The sequence below is a fragment of the Myotis daubentonii genome, chromosome 3 (assembly GCF_963259705.1).
Source record: "Myotis daubentonii chromosome 3, mMyoDau2.1, whole genome shotgun sequence".
Lineage (NCBI taxonomy): Eukaryota > Metazoa > Chordata > Mammalia > Chiroptera > Vespertilionidae > Myotis > Myotis daubentonii.
In genome coordinates this window covers 24,475,602-24,497,062 of record NC_081842.1, presented here as the reverse complement: position 1 = coordinate 24,497,062, position 21,461 = coordinate 24,475,602, and the positions used below count along the sequence as shown (strand labels likewise).

General features: G+C 40.2%; 1 protein-coding gene across 1 annotated transcript in view; it reads left to right on the top strand.

Annotated features, from left to right (window-relative positions):
• IFT80 (intraflagellar transport 80) overlaps positions 1-20,445 on the top strand; it is a 122,548-nt gene extending 102,103 nt beyond the window's left edge. The window contains exons 14-20 of the mRNA XM_059686914.1: positions 350-485; positions 900-1,047; positions 2,482-2,653; positions 3,561-3,650; positions 4,155-4,327; positions 13,444-13,567; positions 19,993-20,445. Coding sequence (XP_059542897.1) covers positions 350-485; positions 900-1,047; positions 2,482-2,653; positions 3,561-3,650; positions 4,155-4,327; positions 13,444-13,567; positions 19,993-20,103 — 954 coding nt within the window. The 3' untranslated portion in view covers positions 20,104-20,445. The remainder of the gene's footprint in view (positions 1-349; positions 486-899; positions 1,048-2,481; positions 2,654-3,560; positions 3,651-4,154; positions 4,328-13,443; positions 13,568-19,992) is intronic.
• Positions 20,446-21,461: the final 1,016 nt, after the last annotated feature.

Here is a 21,461-nt window from a genome sequence, read left to right as displayed (position 1 = left end):
GGAGCTTAATCAAATCTCTCATGTGATGCCCAGACTTGCCTTATCCTTTCACCCTGACTGCTCAGATGGAAGTGTTTTTTAGCTTACTGTTTCAAAATATACATTATTTTAGTGTTTTAAGGGGCATCTTTCCCTGGCCAAAACCCCCCACAAAATACATGTTAGTTAGTATAGCTTTTGAATTATTAGCGTATTAGCAGTTTAAAATTATTCAACAGGGACAGTTTATCACTATAAGTGAGGGAGTGATATTTAATTGATCTTTAAGTAAACAAATGTTCTTTAATAATTAAAATGATCTGATGGTTAAGTACTAAAACTAATCCAGTATTTTTTTTTTAAATTTTAGAATGAAATTTTGGAAATTGCTCTGGATCAAAAAGGACTTACGAATGACAGAAAAATTGCTTTTATTGATAAAAATAGAGATCTCTATATCACCTCAGTGAAACGATTTGGGAAGGAAGAACAAATTATCAAACTTGGTAAAATTATTGTAATAATTTTGAATTTTAATTACTTTCCAATTTTCTTAGATCTACTCTGTCAGATATTATACTAAATAGCTTATTTGCTTGAATGAGTCTATGAATGCTTTGATCTCATAATATTTATTAGCTATTAGTTCCATTTCAATAGCAGGTCTTTAGCTGCCACAGCTAAGTTGGCAGAAAGACTTGCAAATTAAAAATATCATGGTTCTGGATAGGATATTCATATATTTCCATCAATTCTTATGTGAATTTTTATACATGTTTTCACCATTATGTGATCAGAAAATAGTCAGACCTACCAGAATTAGATGGGGTCTTGTATGTCAAGATATATTTTAAAGATATATTTGTAATACTTATTATATAGTGGAACTAACAGTACATTTACATTCTTTTTACAATAAGGAACAATGGTACATACTTTGGCCTGGAGTGATACATGCAATATCCTTTGTGGACTTCAAGATACTCGATTTACAGTGTGGTATTACCCCAATACAGTTTATGTGGACAAAGACATTTTGCCCAAAACATTATATGAAAGGGATGCCAGGTAACATTTTACTGCACAGAATTATTTATTATGTAAATAAAACTAATAGAGTGTCATGCCTTTGCCTCTAATTTTAATCCTGAAAATATCTTTCACTTTACTCAGTCAACTGAATACTTTGTTAAACTAGAGCTAGCTTAGTGAGACTTAATTGATGGAACCAAGTTGAAAATGTTTTATAATACTACTTATTTACTTGTTTCTTATGTGAATATAATTTCCATTGTATGAGTATAATTTTAAAGCTCAATGTTGTTTAATGGTAATTCAAGTAGTTTTTTTCAATGTGGTTTAGTGATTTTAATATAGCCACTCTGAAGATTTTTCAGTGGTATACACCTTGTGACAACCTTTACTCTCTCCCAGATTGTCATTGACTTTAAGCCTTTCAAGAATGTATGTGTTCTAAAAGTGAATTCAATCTACAATTTAATTTTTAAATTAATATTTTAATATTAAAGAAAAAATATGTAAAATTACTGAAAAGTTTTTTAAATTTTATATGCTTCAGAAAATCAAATACATTTATAATTTTAAATTCTCTAAGAAATAGCAAGGGGAGTCCTAGCTGGTTTGGTTCAGTGGATAGAGTGTCAGCCCGTGGACTAATTCTGGTCATGGGCATGTACCTCAGTTGCAGGCTCGATCTCCGGCCCTGGTCAGGGCTCCTGTGAGAGGCAACCAATCAATGTATCTCTCTCACATTGATGTTTCTCTGTCCCTGTCTTCCCCCCGCCCCCTTCCAATCTCCCTAAAAATCAATAGAACTATATCCTCTAGTGAGGATTAACAAACAAAAGAAAACAAAAAGAAAGAAAAAAAGAAATAGTGAGGGCATCTCTCACTCTTAACAAAATAGGAATACAAAGGCTTTTCAACTCTAAACCTTAACTTGAAAACCTATTTGGAGTTCACTTTTAATTTTTAAATTTATAACCTTAACAAAACTGGACAGACATCATTTTTAAAAGTTTTTAAATGAATAAAGAGAAGTTATCATTAAAGAAAAAAAAAGAGAAGTTAGTCTCTTAAAGTTGACCTCTTCTTATGGTGAAGAAATATTCTTGACATCAGCTTAATTTTTAATGGTTTACACTTTAATACTTTAAAAGTTCAAGTAGAGTCATTTAATCATTTGTCTTATTTACCTCAGGACTGAGGGGAAAAGTCATTTGAAATGCTTTTAGGAATAGTTATCACATATATAATAGATTTGCCACGTTAAATAGCATATTTTGCTCCAAGTATAAATAAAAAGTTAGATTCAAATGTTTATTTGAATATATACATTCTCCATGGAATTAACTTTTTTGGATGTGCATTTTGGAAGTTGGATACTTTATATATATGTCCGGGATTAACTCTCCAAATTTAATATATATGAAAAATTTGCTCAGAATATAAATTGCACTTTGCTTTTTTTTTTTTCTACAGTGAATTCAGTAAAAATCCCCATATTGTGAGTTTTGTGGGAAATCAGGTAACTATAAGAAGAGCCGATGGCTCACTGGTTCACATGAGCATACCACCATATCCTGCTATTCTCCATGAGTATGTAAACAGTTCAAAATGGGAAGATGCTATAAGACTCTGTCGCTTTGTCAAGGTACTTACATTTCAGATCCATAGTTGTGTGTATATTGTGCATTAGTTTACACAATATCTTTGTCCATGATGAGAAATGACAACAGTTAAGGGCTGTGAAAATACCCAATCAGGATCATGTCTCTTTTTATAAGTGAAGATATGAGTGATCCAGAGGGTGGGTGCTTTGTGATTTATTCTCTGAGGAAGCCATCATTTAAATGGGTAGCATCTTAACATTGATACATATGAAAGGTCTTCTGTGGAACTTTTCTGAAGTCAGGTTCCCAACTTCTGCCCACACAGAGCTTCTAATTTCTTAAATCTGGGGAGAGGCCTGGGCATAGTTTTTAAGTTCCTCAGATGATTTGTGCAGCTAAGGTTAAGAATCTGCCTTAGGTCAGCATTTCCCAACTTGGTTGAATCAGATTTTCCAAATGTGTTTGACCACAGAACTCTTTTGTTGAATATGGGTTAACATTCCTTAGAATCCACTTTAATGGAGTGACTTTTTGATGTTTTTCTTAAAAAGGGTTGTTGGTGGCAATCTGCTATAATAGCATTATCCAAGAACCTCCCCATTCCTCAGGTTCCCTGTACGTTGTATTCTTTAACATCTTATCAAAAAGACTGGAGGGTTGTTAAGTTATCTTAAAAGTATATTGTGAGTTCAAATGGAATCTTTGATACTCAGAAAATTTAAAACATTTATTTAAAAGTAGTTCTCTATGTGTTATTAATGCATTTTAACAAAATAGCCACAGTGAAATTTCTACATCATTAAGTTATTGAATTATTCGTTCTTTCAGTGCCAGGCTCAGTATTTTTTTATTTTCAATTAAAATATAATTTTGTTATATTTTAAATCACTGTTTATTTTAAAAATTCAGCCATGTAATTGAGATAATTATTCTCATATTTCATTTTAGGAACAAACCATGTGGGCTTGCCTAGCTGCTATGGCAGTTGCTAATCAAGATATGACAACTGCAGAAATAGCCTACGCAGCTATTGGTGAGGTAAATAATGTTCACTTATGTCAGCGGTTCTCAACCTGTGGGTCACCAACCTGTGGGTCGCGCCTAAGACCCTTAGAAAACACATATATAATTACATATTGTTTTTGTGATTAATCACTATGCTTTAATTATGTTCAGTTTGTAACAATGAAAATACATCCTGCATATCAGATATTTACATTACGATTCAAAACAGTAGCAAAATTACAGTTACGAAGTAGCAACAAAAATAATTTTATGGTTGGGGGTCACCACAACATGAGGAACTGTATTAAAGGGTAGCGGCATTAGGAAGGTTGAGAACCACTGTAATTATATATATGTTTTTCGATGGTCTTAGGCGACCCCTGTGAAAGGGTCGTTCGACCCCCAAAGGGGTTGCGACCCACAGGTTGGCGACCCACAGGTTGAGAACCGCTGACTTATGTGCATATGTGCGTGTGTTTTGCCATAATTTGTTATATTTCTGTTACTATCCAATTCAAATATATTTTCTTTTATTAGATTGATAAAGTTCAATACATCAATTCTATAAAAGATCTTCCATCTAAAGAATCAAAAATGGCCCACATATTAATGTTCAGTGGGAATATACAAGAAGCTGAAATACTACTTCTTCAGGCTGGCCTTGTTTACCAAGCAATCCAGATAAATATTAACCTCTACAACTGGGAAAGGTAATAAAAATAGTTTTTATCAATTCCAAAACCAGATTGATCTTACTCTTTTAACTACCACTTTAGTAAATTACATTTTTCACTGTATTTCATAGTTTCCTAACAGCACAAAAGAATTTATTCATGTTTATATTTGTGAGTAGTTTGTAATTAAAGATTTATGCCTTCTCTGAATTTGTGATTGATTAAAAGTTAGGGTGTAAAGAAGAAAAGAGAGTCTAGGATGTATCCCAAATTTCTGATTTCAGTAATTGAATAATACTACTGAAAATGCTAATATTGCAGAGTTGGAAGGGAAAATAGTTCAGTTTTAGGCTTATTGAATTTGAAATATTTGGGGAAAAATATGTGATAATAGTTTATTAAATGGACCAGGGCCTCATGGGAAAGATTTGAACCAGAAATGTAGATTTTGGAGTCATCAGGAAATGGATGGTAGTCGAAGCCAAAAGAATGGATGGAATTAACTGGGGGATGTGTGGAGTGAGAAGGCATCGACAACACTTAGGGGATGAGTGAAAGAAGAGAAAGCCACTGGAAGATGGGGATACAGCAGTCAGGCAGTCAGAGAGAAGAGTCAAGAGAAATTTGTGATGCTACGGAGGAAAGAGGAAAGGATTTATAGTAGGGAGTGGTTGGTAGTAACGTTAGCCTTGAGGCAGTTAGCTTTCTAAGACAGAGTGGCATGCTTTTCCTTCCCTATGCGTTAGGTTCCCACACTCATTCTCTCAAATACGTGTCTCTCAGTGAACAGGGTTGTAGTGCTTGTATACATACACCCGAAGTTACTATGTTATAAAATTGGCATGCCTACTTTTCCAGGTTAGAAATGTCTTTCATCGTCTTTGTTTCTCTCTGGGCTCAAATATAACCCATAAATCTTTTCAATTACAGGCCTCTTAGAGTAGAATTTTTTATAGATACCCTATCTCTACTTTCCTTTAACTAAAAGTAACAAGAATGCAGATAGTTCTTTTTGTCATTGACATACTATAGTCTTTTTATTTAATTTATACACTAATGATCTATATACTGTTCATACAATTTAGCCATTCTGTTTAGGATAGGTTATTTATTTATTTATTTATTTTTAATAATGTGCCTTTTCTTTCTTTTTTTAAATATATATTTTATTGATTTTTTTTTACAGAGAGGAAGGGAGAGGAATAGAGAGTTAGAAACATCCATGAGAGAGAAACATCAATTAGCTGCCTCCTGCATACTCCCTACTGAGGATGTGCCCGCAACCAAGGTACATGTTCTTGACCAGAATCGAACCTGGGACCCTTTAGTCCGCAGGCCAACGCTCTATCCACTGAGCCAAACCGGTTAGGGCTAGGTCCTTTATTTAGACAAATTGGCTGTCATTGTTTAATTGTACAAAAGATCATGAAAAATGTTTTTGGTTCTATAAACATGAATAAGTCATTGTCCTGAATGTATTCTTAATTCATAAATTTTAAATTAATTAGTTTGGAAAGAAACAACATGGATAATATTTTTAAAACTCTATATTAAATAACTATAAAAATTATGTATACCATTATCAAGCTATGAATTGCATAAGAAATAGGAAAGAACAATGTTTAAAGCATTCTTTCTACCATTATTTTTGAGATATTATGATGGTGTTAGACACAACTATTTGTATAACATTCTGAACACTACAGTATTAAAAACAAACTTTTTAAAGATCTTTAGCTTAAAAAGCTTACAACCTAGTTAGGAATTCTATTTTATTATCATTAAGAACCAGTTAATAGTTGATCCGCATTATTTACCAGATCTTACTCCTTCAGATTACCACTTGTTCCGATCGATGGCACACGCACTTTTTGAGTAGCACTTCAAATCGTACGAAGAAGTGGAAAATTGGGTCTCTGGATGGTCTGCCTCAAAATATGAAAAGTTCTATTGGGACGGTATCCACAAATTACCTGAAAGATGGGGGAAATGTGTAGCTACCGATAGACATTACTTTGAATAAAGCACTTTTGATGTTTCTCTTGAAATTATCGTGTTTTCTTGGATTACAAAATCTGCATTTTTAACCGGTTGATAATTAATCCGAATTATGGGCTAAAAATGCGGATTAACTTTTAACAGGTTAGAAATGCGGATTTTGTAATCAAAGAAAACAAGATAATCAAAAGTACACATTTCCCCCATCTTTCAGGTAATTTATGGATACTGTCCCAGTAGAACTTTACTTGTTTTGAGGCTGACCATTCAGAGACCCAATTTTCCACTTCTTCATACATTTTGAAGTGCTGCTCAGAAAGTGTGTGTGCCATCAATTGGAACAAGTGGTAATCTGAAAGAGCAAGGTCTGGTGACTACAGTGGGATATGCCGGGAATTGTGTTAAACACTTTCCATATATCATCTTATTAGTTATCACAGCATTTTACAAATGAAGAAGCTGAGGCAGATCTAGGATCCGAATTTTGTCTTCTAATATCAAAGAGGATCTGAATTTTCTTAGAATCATCAAACAATTAGATATGTACTGTTGCTAGCACTACTTATATTTTTTTACTGTTTATCTCTTTCATTATTTATCTTTGCAGATTTTTACATCATCTTTCCCCTTTCAAATGATTACTATACACTTATTTAAGGACAGAAATGTTTTAAATTACATATACATAGTAGGTTTTAATATTCATGCTCTTACTCTCTATGCCATACTCTTAATCATTTTGCAGTGCTCTCTTCAAACCTAAGTGTATATACATAACAGTGAGTCAGTGTCCTAGCAGGAAAATGAAGATATTGCCTCTGATGGCTTCTATTGATAACTTATAATATAGATAAATAATATATATTATTTGTTACATATAACATATATGATGTCCTCTGAATATTTCTTGTACCTCCTTGACCTAAGTGAAACTTACCTCTTCCCAAAGGACACTCCTTCTCTACCTCTCCTCTCAGATGGAGTCAGTTATTTCTGACTCCACAGTTCTTAGGATCTGAATGTGAATGGAGTTGGTGTCCTTTTTGCCTCCCTCATTTTTTTTCCCTAGCTTATAAAATCTCTGATCCTTTGAGAGTTATGTCATGTGACCCGGCTTTTTTTCTGCGTAACTTAAAATCTTCCCTATTATTTCTATATCCTGCTCCCTGTACCGCCCTTCTCCCCTACCTCCAATTTTCAGCAAATAGACCCTACCTTAAGATATTAGATCTCAGGGAGAGGGAAAACAAGAGGGCCAGAGGATTTCCTGGGGAAAGAATGAACCCTGGGTGCTCTTTATTCCTCCCATCTACCTGCCACCCCCCTTTCCTGTGTTCCTTGCTTGTTGTCTTAACTATAAACCAGTGGGTTGGTCAAGTGCTGGTAGACCTTTGTGTCTACCTGATAAAGATCCAGGAGCATTGTTCCAGGATTCTGATTACTATTACACACTTGACTCCAAAAGTGCACCTATCATCTAGCCCTCTGACCTGCCATATTTGTTTCCAGCATCTGGCTGTCCAACTGCCTTTTCAGCATTTCCATTGGATGTCTCATGTTTGAGTTCAAATTTGTGTTTATTCCCTCCTAAACTTGGTCCCCTTCCAGTAACCTATGTTATCTTGTCAGTCCATGCAAAGCTGGAAATCTAGGACTTAACATTTCACATTTTCCTTATACTCCACCCCCACCTCCCAATTGCCAATTATTTTTCCTCCCAAATACTTTTTACTCTTACCCACTTTACTAGCATCCCTAAGATGATCCAAGTTTTTCTCAGTATCACATCATCAGGGATCTCTGCATCTGCTCTTCCTCTCCTCCCCTCCTTCATTATGAAGTCATAATGATCTTGTCACAGTGTGAATCTGATCATGTCACTCTTGACCTCTGACACTTTGAAATGAAACCCGAAGTTTCCCATCTCTTTTAGCATAATTATCAAAGACTGAGTAAAAAGGACTTCAAGTAGTCAAGAAGTTACTATAGCTGCGAAGAAACTTTTATGTATTGTCTTCATTTCCAAATTCTACAGATATTTCTGACACCACTTGGAATATTTGTTGCTATTGCATATTCATTCATTCAGCAGATATTTATTGAGTGCCTGCCATATCAGGCATATTTAGACATTATATGGAGATCTGCTTTAAAAAAAACACACGAAAAAAACAATCTCTTGGTGAGGTATCTGGTTATTTAACAATACCTGTTTGGAAAGGTTGTTGAATAGGAAAAGGGCAAATGTGGTGGCTAAGGATGGGGGCTATGGAATCAGACCTGGGTTTGACTTCTGGTTCTGCATTTATAGCTCTGTGATCTTAGATAGGTTACTGAGGCTCTGTAAATCCAGTTGTCTTATGTTGAAAATGACGATAATAAACCTCATATTTATTGTCAGGATTTTAAAATTGTAAAAATTTCTTTGCATACTGCCTATCAGTAAACCTACAATAAATGGTAGCTATTGTTCATTTTTAAAATATTTATCGAGTGCTGTCATGTGCTAGGTTTTAAACTCTGTGAATACAGCAGTGAACAAAATCAACCAAGTTCTGTGATGATAATTTTTTATTCTAAAAGGTATGGCTAAGATAAAAAGGTTGGAGTAGGAGTAAGAGGGATATATATTTAGATCCAATATAAGAATCAGTTTATAACAGCATAGTCCAAAGAATGGATTGGATGATAAATATAGTAGATTGCTTTTAAAATCCCTGAACTTCTATATTTGTTTAAAACCTTTAGAAAGGAACAGATTTTGATGTGTTATTCCATTTGAGAAGCACAGTCTCGCTAGCTTGTGCTTTTGTCATTCCTACTTGAATTTGAAAATTGCCTGGAACCTAACAAAATACAATCCTTAAAGACTTGTAGGTAAGCAAGTTCACTTTGGATATTTGGTGGTGGTCTGTTCTGAAAAACAGGTGAGGCGTAGAAACTAAAACTCCAGATACACATATTGATTCTCTATGTAAGTATTAATAAAAATAATTTCTCTACTTCTACCAGTTATATGAAGTGATTTTGCCTTATTTAAGTTATACAAAAAATCATATTTAGAGTTATCTTTTTATATAACTTCCTTCTATTTAAAATCAGAGAAGATACATGGATTTATTCCAACCCCATAATCTAATGTCACATTTGTTTGGTTGCCAAATAACCATTTGCTAGAGACATACTGTTCCCATTACCCTTATATAGTTTGGAGTGAATTACCTCCTAAATGTGGTAAGGAAACATTTTATACCCAGAGTGTACTTTTAGAGAACATTTAAAATAGCACATTTGAGTGTTTATCTTTAGCCATTGCTTTTTAATCAGATAAATTAATACATATTTTATAATAATAATGGCTATAATTATAGATAATGCTTAATATCTATCTAGTATCTAAATGCAGGATTAGGCATCATATTCTATCCTTTCTACGTAATTAAATGTATTGATGTTCCATAACAAAGTATCTCTTTGGAATTTTTGTAAAGCCCCACCCAGAATGGATGCTTACATATACTCCCCACTTAGAACACTTCTAGCTGTGTGAAGTCAGGAGCTCCTTCCCTCGTCATGTACAATCAGAAAGAATGGGAAACGGAACTTCGAAAGTGCCAAAGGGTGGTTCACCAGAGTTTCCACTCACACACACATCACTGGAATCAGAGCCTTAGGGATATACAGTATAAGGGGATGAAATGGGAGAGGGTTAGAAAGATTAAGGCAGATAATCTTTACTTCTCATCTTTTGATCCTCTAGGAATAGTTTGTTGCCTTCTCTTATCTTCCACTTTGTTCCTGTATGTTCCAATACCTCTACATTCTTTTCTATGTATCCTTTTTTTCCCTGAAAGACTTCAAGTCACAGGAATAAAGGAACTTTGTGAGGAGTTTGTGATGGGTAGCAAATACCCTTGAATTTAGCAATATGGTTTATGCCAAATATATTTTTATAAGAACTTGTTGTGGTAAATTTTGGCATTATCATTTGTATTAATGTGACTTACATTCATAATTTTTTCATGTTGTATTTAACTTCTCAATTGTCTATCAATTGTCAGTTAATACACACAACATATCTAAAAGCTTAAAGAGATTATTTAGTTTAGATCAAACCAAAGCATGCTAAGAGTTAAATAGATTTTCCTACTAAAGAGTCACATGTTGCAAAAAAATTGAGTCAGTAGTCAATATTGTCTAAAACAGTAGTCGGCAAACTCATTAGTCAACAGAGCTAAATATCAACAGTACAGCAATTTAAATTTTTTTTGAGAGCCAAATTTTTTAAACTTAAACTATATAGGTAGTACATTGTTATTAACTTAATTAGGGTATTCCTAAGCTGGCCTTTGCTAAAAACATCCTCAATCTGATTGAGGTACGTTCGCTGAGGTCGACCCCTTCCAACTCTCCCATCCACACTTGTCTTGTATACTTGTTTCAGATAGACCAGTGTGGATGGGAGAGTTGGAAGGGGTCGACCTCAGCGAACGTACCTGAAAACAATGTACCTCCCCCGCACTGTGTATCCCGTGGCCCACCTGTGCTGCGCCTCCTGTCGCCCGGCCGACTGACACCCCCCACTTCTTCTAAAGCCACTTCTTCAAAATAGACTCGCCCAGGCCGAAAACCAACTTCTGTGCATGGGCCACAAAGTTTCAGTCGCACTGTATGTGCACGCCCGCACGTGGTATTTTGTGGAAGAGCCACACTCAAGGGGCCAAAGAGCCGCATGTGGCTCGCGAGCTGCGGTTTGCCGACCACTGGTCTAAAACAACAAATTTATAATAGTTGGCTCTGATAAATCATGACTGGCCTATTCAGAAATTGTAAGTCATGTTAGAAAGCAAGAAAACTTGAACAATGTGCTATGACTCTTATGATGGCTGTTTCCCATACTTTAAAACAAGATGACAGGGAACAGTGTTAGGAGAGCTATATATATTCTGCTGGATTGTTCCTCACTCAGCTAATGTGAGTTATGCACAGGATCACGGGTTGAGATGCTGTTCAAAACCTGCATACAAACCCAGCCTGGAACTGCAGATTAATCTTTTCATTTTCCACCATAGTATCAACATATTGATTTTATGTCTGTAGTGTTGTAATACTGATTTCAGCAATTCATTTACTTCTTGTCTCCTATTTAAATTTTACCTTTAAAGTAACATAGTTATATAGATATTAATTAGAATTTAGTATAGGCCAGTCATGATTTATCAGAGCCAACCATTATAAATCTGTTGTTTTAGATAATATTGACTACTGACTAGATTTTTTTTTAGAATTTATATAAAATTTAAATGGCTGTTAACTTTTTCTAAGAATCAAATGGCAAAGGTGTTTTGTCAAACTTATCCTCAAATTTTATTTTCATAATATTTTAAATTTGCTATATTAACAAATTTAGTTGAATATTAAACAGAAAAAATCATTATAGATTTACAAAAATAGTCAAGATAGCTGAACCAGTTCTATTGGGGGGAAAGTTCATTTATTTGCAGTTTACTATGATTTCAGTGAATTTTCAATGAACACTTACCATACATACTCTGTAGTACTCACAAAAAATAAATGAAAGCCAAATATTCCTTCAGTAAGTGTATAGGTTTTTGAAGGAAACAGACTTATAATAATTACTAGAGGCCTAGTGCACGAAATTCATGCGGGGGGGAGGGGGGTCTCCCTCAGCCCGACCTGCACCCTCTCCAATCTGGGAGCCCTCGGGGGATGTCCAACTGCCAGCTTAGGCCCAATCCCTGCACCAGCCTGGTCACCCCTAACTGCCCTCCCCTGCTGGCCTGGTCACCCCTATTAACTTTTTTTTTTTAATCTTATCCCCTTCACACACAATTGTATTTGATTTCCTTATTGGCTTCTCCCTGTCACACAATTTTTTTCTCTCCTTTATGTAACACTTTTTCCTACTGACTCATCATTTATAAACTTTTCTTTCCTCCTTATTTCCTACTTCTGTTCCATCATCCTTCTTCCCATCTTTCTCCTACCCTCCCTCCCTCCCCACATTCCTTCTTTCCTTTAACTTTATCTCTGCCCTCCCTCCCTTTTTCCTTCCTTCCCACCTTAATTTTTTTCTTCACTTCCTCCCTCAGACCTGCTTTGTTCCCTCCCCCATTTCTTCCTTCTTCCCATTCTCCTTTTAAGCTCTGCGGGCTCCCTTGAAAACTTTTCTTCCCTCCCTCTATCTCTCTCATCCACATTCTTCTCTACTTACTTCCACTGTTTTAATATCTATCTACCTGACTAATTATTCACTATCATTTATCTGTTTTTCTTTTCCTTCTTTAATTCTGCTCTCTACTGGCTCCTTTATAAAGTTCTTCCCTCCCTCCTTCCCTTCTTAAAGCTTCCACTGGGGTGGGGGTGGTGTTAACCCCCAACCCAGAGCTCAGCCCCGGCCAGGTGTTCGCCACCCCCTCTTCCCCGGCTTCTCTGCCGCTGTCCTGCTCCCATTCCCTGCCCGGGATGCCTGGCCCAGTGAGGGTGGCCAAGGCCTGCACAGCCTGGGCACTGCTGCCGCAAAGCAGGAGCGCCTTTGCCCAGAAGGCCTCAGACCGTCCTACACTCTGTCCTGGACCCATGGATGCCTCCCAGCCAACGGCCGCCACTGCCCTCCTCCCGCATCTGGGTGGGGCTCCCCGCCTGCCCCTCGCCGGGTGCACCTGCTCTCCACCACTCCCCTCCCCCCCACAGTTGCCACCCCATTCCGCATGCAGTTTCCTTCCCCTCCTATTGTATCCTATCCTACCCCAGGCCTTACAGCTGCCTGAGCAGAGGTCAGGGACGCAGCCTGCTGATCTGGTTGTGATGTGATGCTGTAACAGACAAATTTGCATATTCCTCTATTATTAGATTAGATAAGCAGTGTTGTAATAACACTATGCATAAAATGTTATGGTGCACAGGTAAGATAATGGTCATTTATTTCTACAAGGGAAGCTGATCAGGGAGATGAGATCATGCATCATCTGGACCTTGAAGTATTAAGAGAAATTTGCAAGATGGATGATATAGGGAATGACGCTTCATACTGAGGGATGAGTGGAGGGAACAACATAGAACCTTTGTCCCACCCTCTCACCCTATAGAGGCTAATACAGCAATGCTGATAATCTGTTTTGTTCTCATTATAGGGCACTTGAATTGGCTGTTAAATACAAAACACATGTTGATACAGTTCTTGCCTACCGTCAAAAATTTTTGGAGACATTTGGTAAACAGGAAATTGATCAACGATACTTGCAGTATGCAGAAGGTGTAAGTATTATATAGTATTTTATAATGTACTAGAGGCCTGGTGCATGAAATTTGTGCACGGGGGTTGGGGGGTCAGGTCCCCTCAGCCCAGCCTGCACCCTATCCAATCTGGGACCCCTCGGTGGATGTCTGACTGCCAGGTAGGCCTGATCCCGATCCCGGGGATCTGGCCTAAACTGGCAGTCGGACATCCCTCTCACAATCCTGGACTGCTGGTTCCTAGTCGCTCACCTGCCTGCCTGCCTGGTCACCCCTAACTTCCCTGCCCTGCCAGCCTGATCACCCCTAACTGCCTCTGTGTGCTGGCCTGTGTGCCCCTAACTGCCCCCCTCTGCTGGCCTGGTTGCCCCCAACTGCCCCCCTCCGCCGGCCTAGTCAACCCTCAATACCCCCCCCCCGCCAGCCTAATTGCCCCACAACTGCCCCCCCCTGCTGGCCTGATCACTCCAACTACACCCCCCCATCCGCCTGGTTGCCCCTACCTGCCCCCCCTGCTGGCCTGGTCACCCCCAACTGCCCCCGTTGGCCAGATTGCCTCTCACAGCGCCCCCACCGGCCTGGTTACCCCACGCAGCCTGCTGTTCAGTCCTTTGGTCATCTCTCATTAACCCCCCCGCCAGCCTGGTCGCCCCATGAAGCCTGCTTGTTCAGTCATTTGGACGTCCCTCCCTAACCCCCCTGTCAGCCTGTTCGTAGGCAGCCATCTTGTGAGGGGCATGATGGTCAATTTGCATATTACCTCTTTATTATATAGAACATTTTATGATTATATATAATACTAGAGGCCCGGTGCACAAAAATTTGTGCACTCTGGGGGGAGGGGGGTGGTCCCTCAGCCCGGCCTGTGCCCTCTCGCAGTCTGGGACCCCTCGGGAGATAACGACCTGCTGGCTTAGGCCTGCTCCCGGGTGGCAGAGGGCAGGCCCAATCCCTAGGTGCAGCCCCTGGTCGGGCTCAGAGCAGGGCCAATTGGGGAGTTGGGGTGCTGCCCCCTGTCATGCACAGAGCAGGGCAGATTGAGAGGTTGCGATGCCACCCTCAGTCATGCTCAGGGTAGGGCCGATTGGGGGGTTGGGGCACCGCCCGCTGTCACACTCAAGGCAGGGTCGATGGGGAGGTTGCGGTACCACTCCCTGTCACCCACAGAGCAGGGCCAATCAGGGGGTTGGGGAGCTCCCCCCTGTCACTCACAGAGTAGGGCTGATAGGGGAGTTGGGGCACCACCCCCTATCACACACAGAGCAGTGCAGATCAGGGGGTTGGGGCGCCACCCTCTATCACCCACAGAGCAGGGCCAATCAGGGGGTTGGGGCGCCGCCACTGTCACACTCAGGGCAGGGCCGATGGGGAGGTTATGGCTCTACCCCATCACACACAGAGCAGGGCCCATTGGGGGTGAGGGGTTGGGGTGCCACCATCTATCACCCACAGAGCAGGGCGGATCAGGAGGTTGGGGCGCCGCCACTCTCACACTCAGGGCAGGGCCGATGGGGAGGTTATGGCTCTACCCCGTCACACACAGAGCAGGGCCCGTGGGGTTGGGGGGTTGGGGTGCCGCACTCTGTCACACACAGAGCCGCAGGGTGATCAGGGGGTTGGGGAGCTCCCCCCATCAGGCACAGAGCAGGGCTGATCAGGGAGTTGGGGCGCCTTCCCCTGTCACGAACAGAGCAGGGTGGATAGGGAGGTTGTGGCCCCACCCCCTGTCACACACAGAGCCGCAGGGCGATCAGGGGGTTTGGGCGCTGCCCCCTGTCACGCTGATCCCAGTGCTGGGAGGCATATTACCCTTTTACTATATAGAATAGAGGCCTGGTGCACGGGGGGGGCCGGCTGGTTTGCCCTGAAGGCTGTCCTGGATCAGGGTGGGGGTCCCCACTCTGCTGCCTGGCCAGCCTGGGTGAGGGGATGATGGCTGTTTGCAGCTGGTCACACACCCTTCAGGATGGGGGTCCCCACTGGGGTGCCTGGCCAGTCTGGGTGAGGGGCTGAGGGGTGTTTTCAGGCTGGCGGGTGACTGAAGCTCCCCACTGCTCCTTTTTTTCTTTTTTTATTCTGGGCCAGCTTTAGCTCTGAGGCTCCAGCTCTTAGGCCTCCGCTGCTGAAAGAAGGTATCTGGTTTGTTTCGGTTCTATAATCGAAACTCTGTATCAACTCCAGCTCTGAGATCCCGGCTTGCTGAAAGCAGGTTTCTGGGGTTTTGTTTAGCTTCTATATTTGTAACTATGTTTCAAACTGCAGGCTCAGAGGCCGGCAAGGCAGGCGGGGAACGTTGGTTTCCTCTGTCACTGAAGCAAACAAGCCTCATGTTCAGTTTAAGCTGCCTGGCTGCCGGCTGCCATCTTGGCTGGCAGTTAATTTGCATATCGCCCTGATTAGCCAATGGGAAGGGTAGCGGTCGTACGCCAATTACCATGTTTCTCTTTCATTAGATAGGATTGAGACAGAATTTGAATAATTCAGACCTTAATGTAGCGAGTACATACTCATGTTCTAAACATACAGTGGTCTAAAGAGAGAATGAGAGCCAGGAATAAGAGTCATCTCAGGTTGGTAGCTTGCAGGAAAACAGAATAAAGAGGGAAGGAAGATGAGGAGCAACCAGTGAAGAGAGGGAAGTTGACTATATAAGTAATAATTGAAGGCATATGTCCTAGAAGTATCTAAGAAGACTGGATTAGTCAGGAACTTATGTGAAGAAGTAGTTCAGAGCCAGAAGGGAAAGAGATAAGGATGGATACAGATAAAATGAATACAGGTGAGCACAGGAAGGAAATTCAGTGAATTTATGTCTGATGGCCACTCTATTCTCTGTAAAATAGGAAGCTGATGAGAATAAGAGAGATGGGATAAAGAATGGAGAGCCATCTGGTATGATTTTCAAATTACTTCTTCATGAATAAGAATTGAGTAGGAACTAGAATAAGAAGTGTCAAATAGTGTTGACATTCCCTATAATAGAAAATAATGTGTTTTAGTATAGAAGTCACTTGACAGCTGTCATGAACACATCCTTATGTAAAATTTCATTATTAAAAATACTCTATTCCAAGGACTAAATGATCAGAACACTGTTCTAAAACTAGATAGATGCCAAAGTGAAACTGAAACATGGTCATTAGGGCACCAGTCAGCTGGCACCCTCATTGGTGTTCTAACAAGTAGCAAATGTAGATGTCATCAGTTTACCTGATGGACTTCTGTTGTACCGAGCAACAGCCGTTCAGGGTACCATCAATACATGGTTTTATTGTGATTGATTTGAGAAACATATGTAAGTCCGTTTCAGGCCAGAAGAAGCCCAAAGCATTCACCGAGTTTGTCTTTCTCTCTACAAATGTTTTGTTAGACATCAAAGTGAGTGTTTTGCCATTTAAAAAATATCAAGTCCAGCCTGATTTAAAAATGAGTCTTTCAAATGATCTAACATTTACTCTGCCTTTCAATAGCTGTTCCTTGCGCCTGAGCACAGACATTCATCTTCTGTTAGTAAGAGGATTCTTTTAATTCATTTATTTTGTGTATTATAGGAAAAGTACGTGAAATTTTACCTTTTAAAAAAGATGACCAAAAATATCCCCAGATTAATTCACAGAAATTTGGATAAAGGATATTGGAATAAAAAGTAACCAAATACGTAACTCCATCAACTTCCAGCACAAAATAAAGAAGGCAGGAATTCCCATTAAGGTTAATCTCTCAGGGACTTAAGATAAATCTGTTCAAGCAGCAAACAGTACTTTAGTGTGGTGTAATATTACTTATTCCACCCAGTTCTCCTACATGAAGGTGAAAACATTTCACTTTTGGCTCAGTCTTAGGAGTTTAGATATATTTCACAGTAAATCAGTTAGTTTAGACTAGGACCTAGTTTTCCCATGTCTTGCCTGAGAGGACACACATTCCTCAATTAGTGGTCTCCAAACTTTTTGGAGGAGTGGGCAGAGATTGAGGGTTAGGTGTTAGAGGGGACTTTTATTGTAATACTAGAGGCTCAGTGCGCAAAATAGCGTGAGACCCAGACCAGCCACGCCGGCGGGACCCCCAGACCTGCCACGCCATAAGACTGAGACCTGCCACACCGCGAGACCCATCAATGCACCTCCTAGTGACTGGTTGTTTGGTTGTTACGGCGTTATGGTCACTGGCCTTTTATAATATAGATTTTCCTTTCTTTTTTAAACAGGAAGATGGAACTGTTATTACCTAAGTCAGTGGTCAGCAAACTCATTAGTCAACAGAGCCAAATATCAACAGTACAACAATTGCAATTTCTTTTGAGAGCCAAATTTTTAAACTTAAGCTATATAGGTAGGTACATTGTTATTAACTTAATTAGGGTACTCCTAAGGCTTAGGAAGAGCCACACTCAAGGGGCCAAAGAGCCGCATGTGGCTCGCGAGCCGCAGTTTGCCGACCACTGACCTAAGTGATTAAAAATTTAAGCAAAAAAAGGACAGGACAGTTCTATACATTTGTTGGAGTATTTCAATGCAGTGGCATAAAAGATGGATTTAAAAACAGAAGAATGCTTTTTCTTAAAGAAATTGTTCATAAGACTTAGGGCAGAGTCCATGCCTGATACCAGGGCAGGGCAGAGGTGTGTCATCAAGGATCAAAGGGAAGGAAGTAGACTCAAATATTATCACCTGTCAGTGATTCTTGTTGTGTGTCCCAGCCTTGCTTTCTCACTACTTCCTCTGATACTTTAATCACCACTATCTACACTAATAAAAGACAAACATGCAAATTGACTGTACCTTTGCTATGCCCTAAGCCATGCGACTATATGCAAATTAACCCAACCAAGATGGCAGCCGGCAGCCACGGAGCTGGAGCAAGCAGGAGGCTTGGTTGCCCCAATGATGGAGGAAGCCAAGCTTTCTGCTTGCCACGGCCTGGCTCTGAGCTCCACTCAAAACAACAAAGTTTCAATTATAGAAGGTAAATAAACCCCAGATACCTGCTTTCAGCCGGCTGTGGCCACGGAGCTGGAGCGAGCAGGAGGCTTCCCTCCTGCCTGCCCTCGCCAACTCTGAGCTCCTCTCAAGGCTACAAAGCTTCAATTATAGAAGGTAAATAAATCCCAGAATAAAAAAAGGAGAGGCTGGGAGCTTCCGTCGCCGAGGGGCTTGGCCAGCCTGAAAACGACCCTCAGCCCCTCACCCAGACTGGCCAGGCACCCCAGCGGGACCTCTACCCTGATCCGGGACACCCTTCAGGGCAAACCAGCCGGCCCTCACCCAGGCACTAGGCCTCTATCCTATATAATAAAAGGGTAATATGCAAACTGACCTTAACAGCAGAATGACTGGGAATGACTGGTCACTATGACATATACTGACCACCAGGGGGCAGACGCTCAATACAGGAGCTGCCCCCTGGAAGTCAGTGCGCTTCCACAGGGGGAGTTCTGCTCAGCCACAAGCCAGGCTGCCCGCTGCCAGTACAGCGTTGGTGGAGGGAGCTTCTCCCGCCTCCTCAGCAGCGCTAAGGATGTCCGACTGCAGCTTAGGACTGCTCCCCGCTGGCAAGTGGACATCCCCCAAGGGCTGCCGGGCTGCTAGAGGGATGTCTGACTGCCAGCTTGGGCCTGATCCCCCAGGGAGCGGGCCTAAGCTGGCAGGTAGACATCCTCCGAGGGGTCCCAGACTGCAAGAGGGCATAGGCTGGGCTGAGGGACCCCCCCACCCCGAGTTCACAAATTTTTGTGCACCGGGTCTCTAGTCCTATATAATAAAAGGCTAATATGCAAATTGTCCCCTCCACCCAGAGTTCTACCAGGGGACAGGGCTGGTAGGCCAACTGCCCATGGCCCCTCCCCCCAGCCAGCCAGCCAACCTCCCGTGGTCCCTCCCCCTGGCCCGCCAGTCCTGATTGGGACTGGGCAAGATGGCCCCAATTGCCGGCCAGGCAGAGGGACCTCACCCAAGCATGAATTCATGCACCAGGCCTCTAGTAATTTTATATTACTTTAAGAAGCCATTTTTGCAGAGTATGCTCAAGGGAAGCAAATGCTGTCCTGTCTTTCCTCATAGCTAGGCCTCTAATGTAAACCTCAGAATATAAGCAGTGAAGAGCTGAGCCATTTGCAACAGGCTTGGTGGAGATCAGTCCACATTCTCCCCTGTGTCCTGAGATACCTGCGCAGAATCTGGAGGCTCCAGGGCACTGTTTGAATGTGCCTTTTATAAGCTTCTACAACAAGATTTTGGTCTTTTGAATCACAATGAGAAGTATTTGCTTTTTATTGTGCTTATTGTTATGGTTGGTCTTATTCTTAAAACTATATCTTTTTTTAGCATTAGTTTTCTGAACTTTTCTTTCATGCCCTTTTACTCTAATATTTTAGAAGTCATGCATTCTATTTTTGTTTATTCTGGGTTTCTTTGCGTTAAACAAAAATGTCTTTTTTTCTACTGCAGCTCCAAATAGATTGGGAGAAAATAAAAATCAAAATTGAGATGGAAATTAGTAAAGAGCGAGAGCGATCATCAAGCAGCCAGTCCAGCACGATTATAGGGCCAAAGTACTAAATGCCATACTTACCTTTAAGAAGTTTTACCTTCTGAAACAAATTCTGGTGAACCAAGGGAAAGCATGTGTTCTTCGCTAAAGAGAAAGGTAGAATCTTTAAATATGAGCACTTGCTGTGTATTTAATGCTAAAAGTATATTCAGAAACACTAAACACAATAATTGATATAATTTCATCTTTTATATTTTTTAGACTAATAATTTGTAAAACATTCCTATTTATTCATAATATTCCTATGTAGTGTTGCTTACATTCCAGGTTTTTGTCCATTATTTTATCCCTGAATCTTCAACATGAACAAATATTAATGCTGATAATAAAATATTGTACTTCTAAAAATGTATGTTATCATTAATTTCTGTTCGACCTCTAAATCATAATATGCTCTAAAAGTTTATTTATACAACAAAAATACAGGAGGATGGATTTATGAAAATGTACAACAATACATATACTTGTATAACAATGTTCATAGCATTATTCACAGCAGTAAAAAGGTGAACAAAAAGATGAATGGATAACAGATGAATGGATAAACAAATGTATATATGTATAGTGGAATATTATCCAGCCTTAAAAAGGAGTGACATTCTGGCATATGCTACATACAACAGGTTAAAAATCAGAAATGTTCATATGAAAGCCTGTATATCAGACTCAGTCCCACCATACCTGAGGTGGGTTCCAGTGTCCATTGGGCCAATGCATTTGTCCCCACTTGCCTTCCCCTACCTCCTCAACTTGTATTCTCCCAGCAGCCTGTACCCTCCTCTGCTCCTACAGCCCTGATGTCCATTCTGCAGGACCCACTTCTAAGGCCCTTGCTTCGTCCTTGTCCTCACACACAGCTTCTCTATGATGTCTCAAGACCCAGTATCCCAATTGCCTACTCCAGTGGCCTATCCTTCTGGCTCTTCCTACCTTTGTCCCACTAGCATCTCAAGATATCCACACTTCACATTTCCATTTTATTCAGTCTGCCACTATTCACCCTTCCTTGCCTGCCCAAACCCAATTTCTCTCTTTCTACCCAGTTTTTCACCAACAATGTATCACCTCAACCAAAACCAGCCATTGATTAAAAAAATTTTTCTTCTTTACTCTTAAATGTACCAATACTCTCATTATTTGTTGATAATGTGTTCCGTGTTTCAGAAGATGCCAACATGCTTTTTGGGGGCTTTTTTCTTTTTCAGTTAAATAGAGTAAAATGTTACATCAATAAATAAAAATCTTTACAAACAGGAAAAAAAAAAGACCAGATGACAGATTTTTTAAGTTAATTTTTGTTTTTCCTAAAAGTGTTTCTATTCTTAATTCAAATCATTAATGCCCACAGTTAACTGGAAAGGTTTTG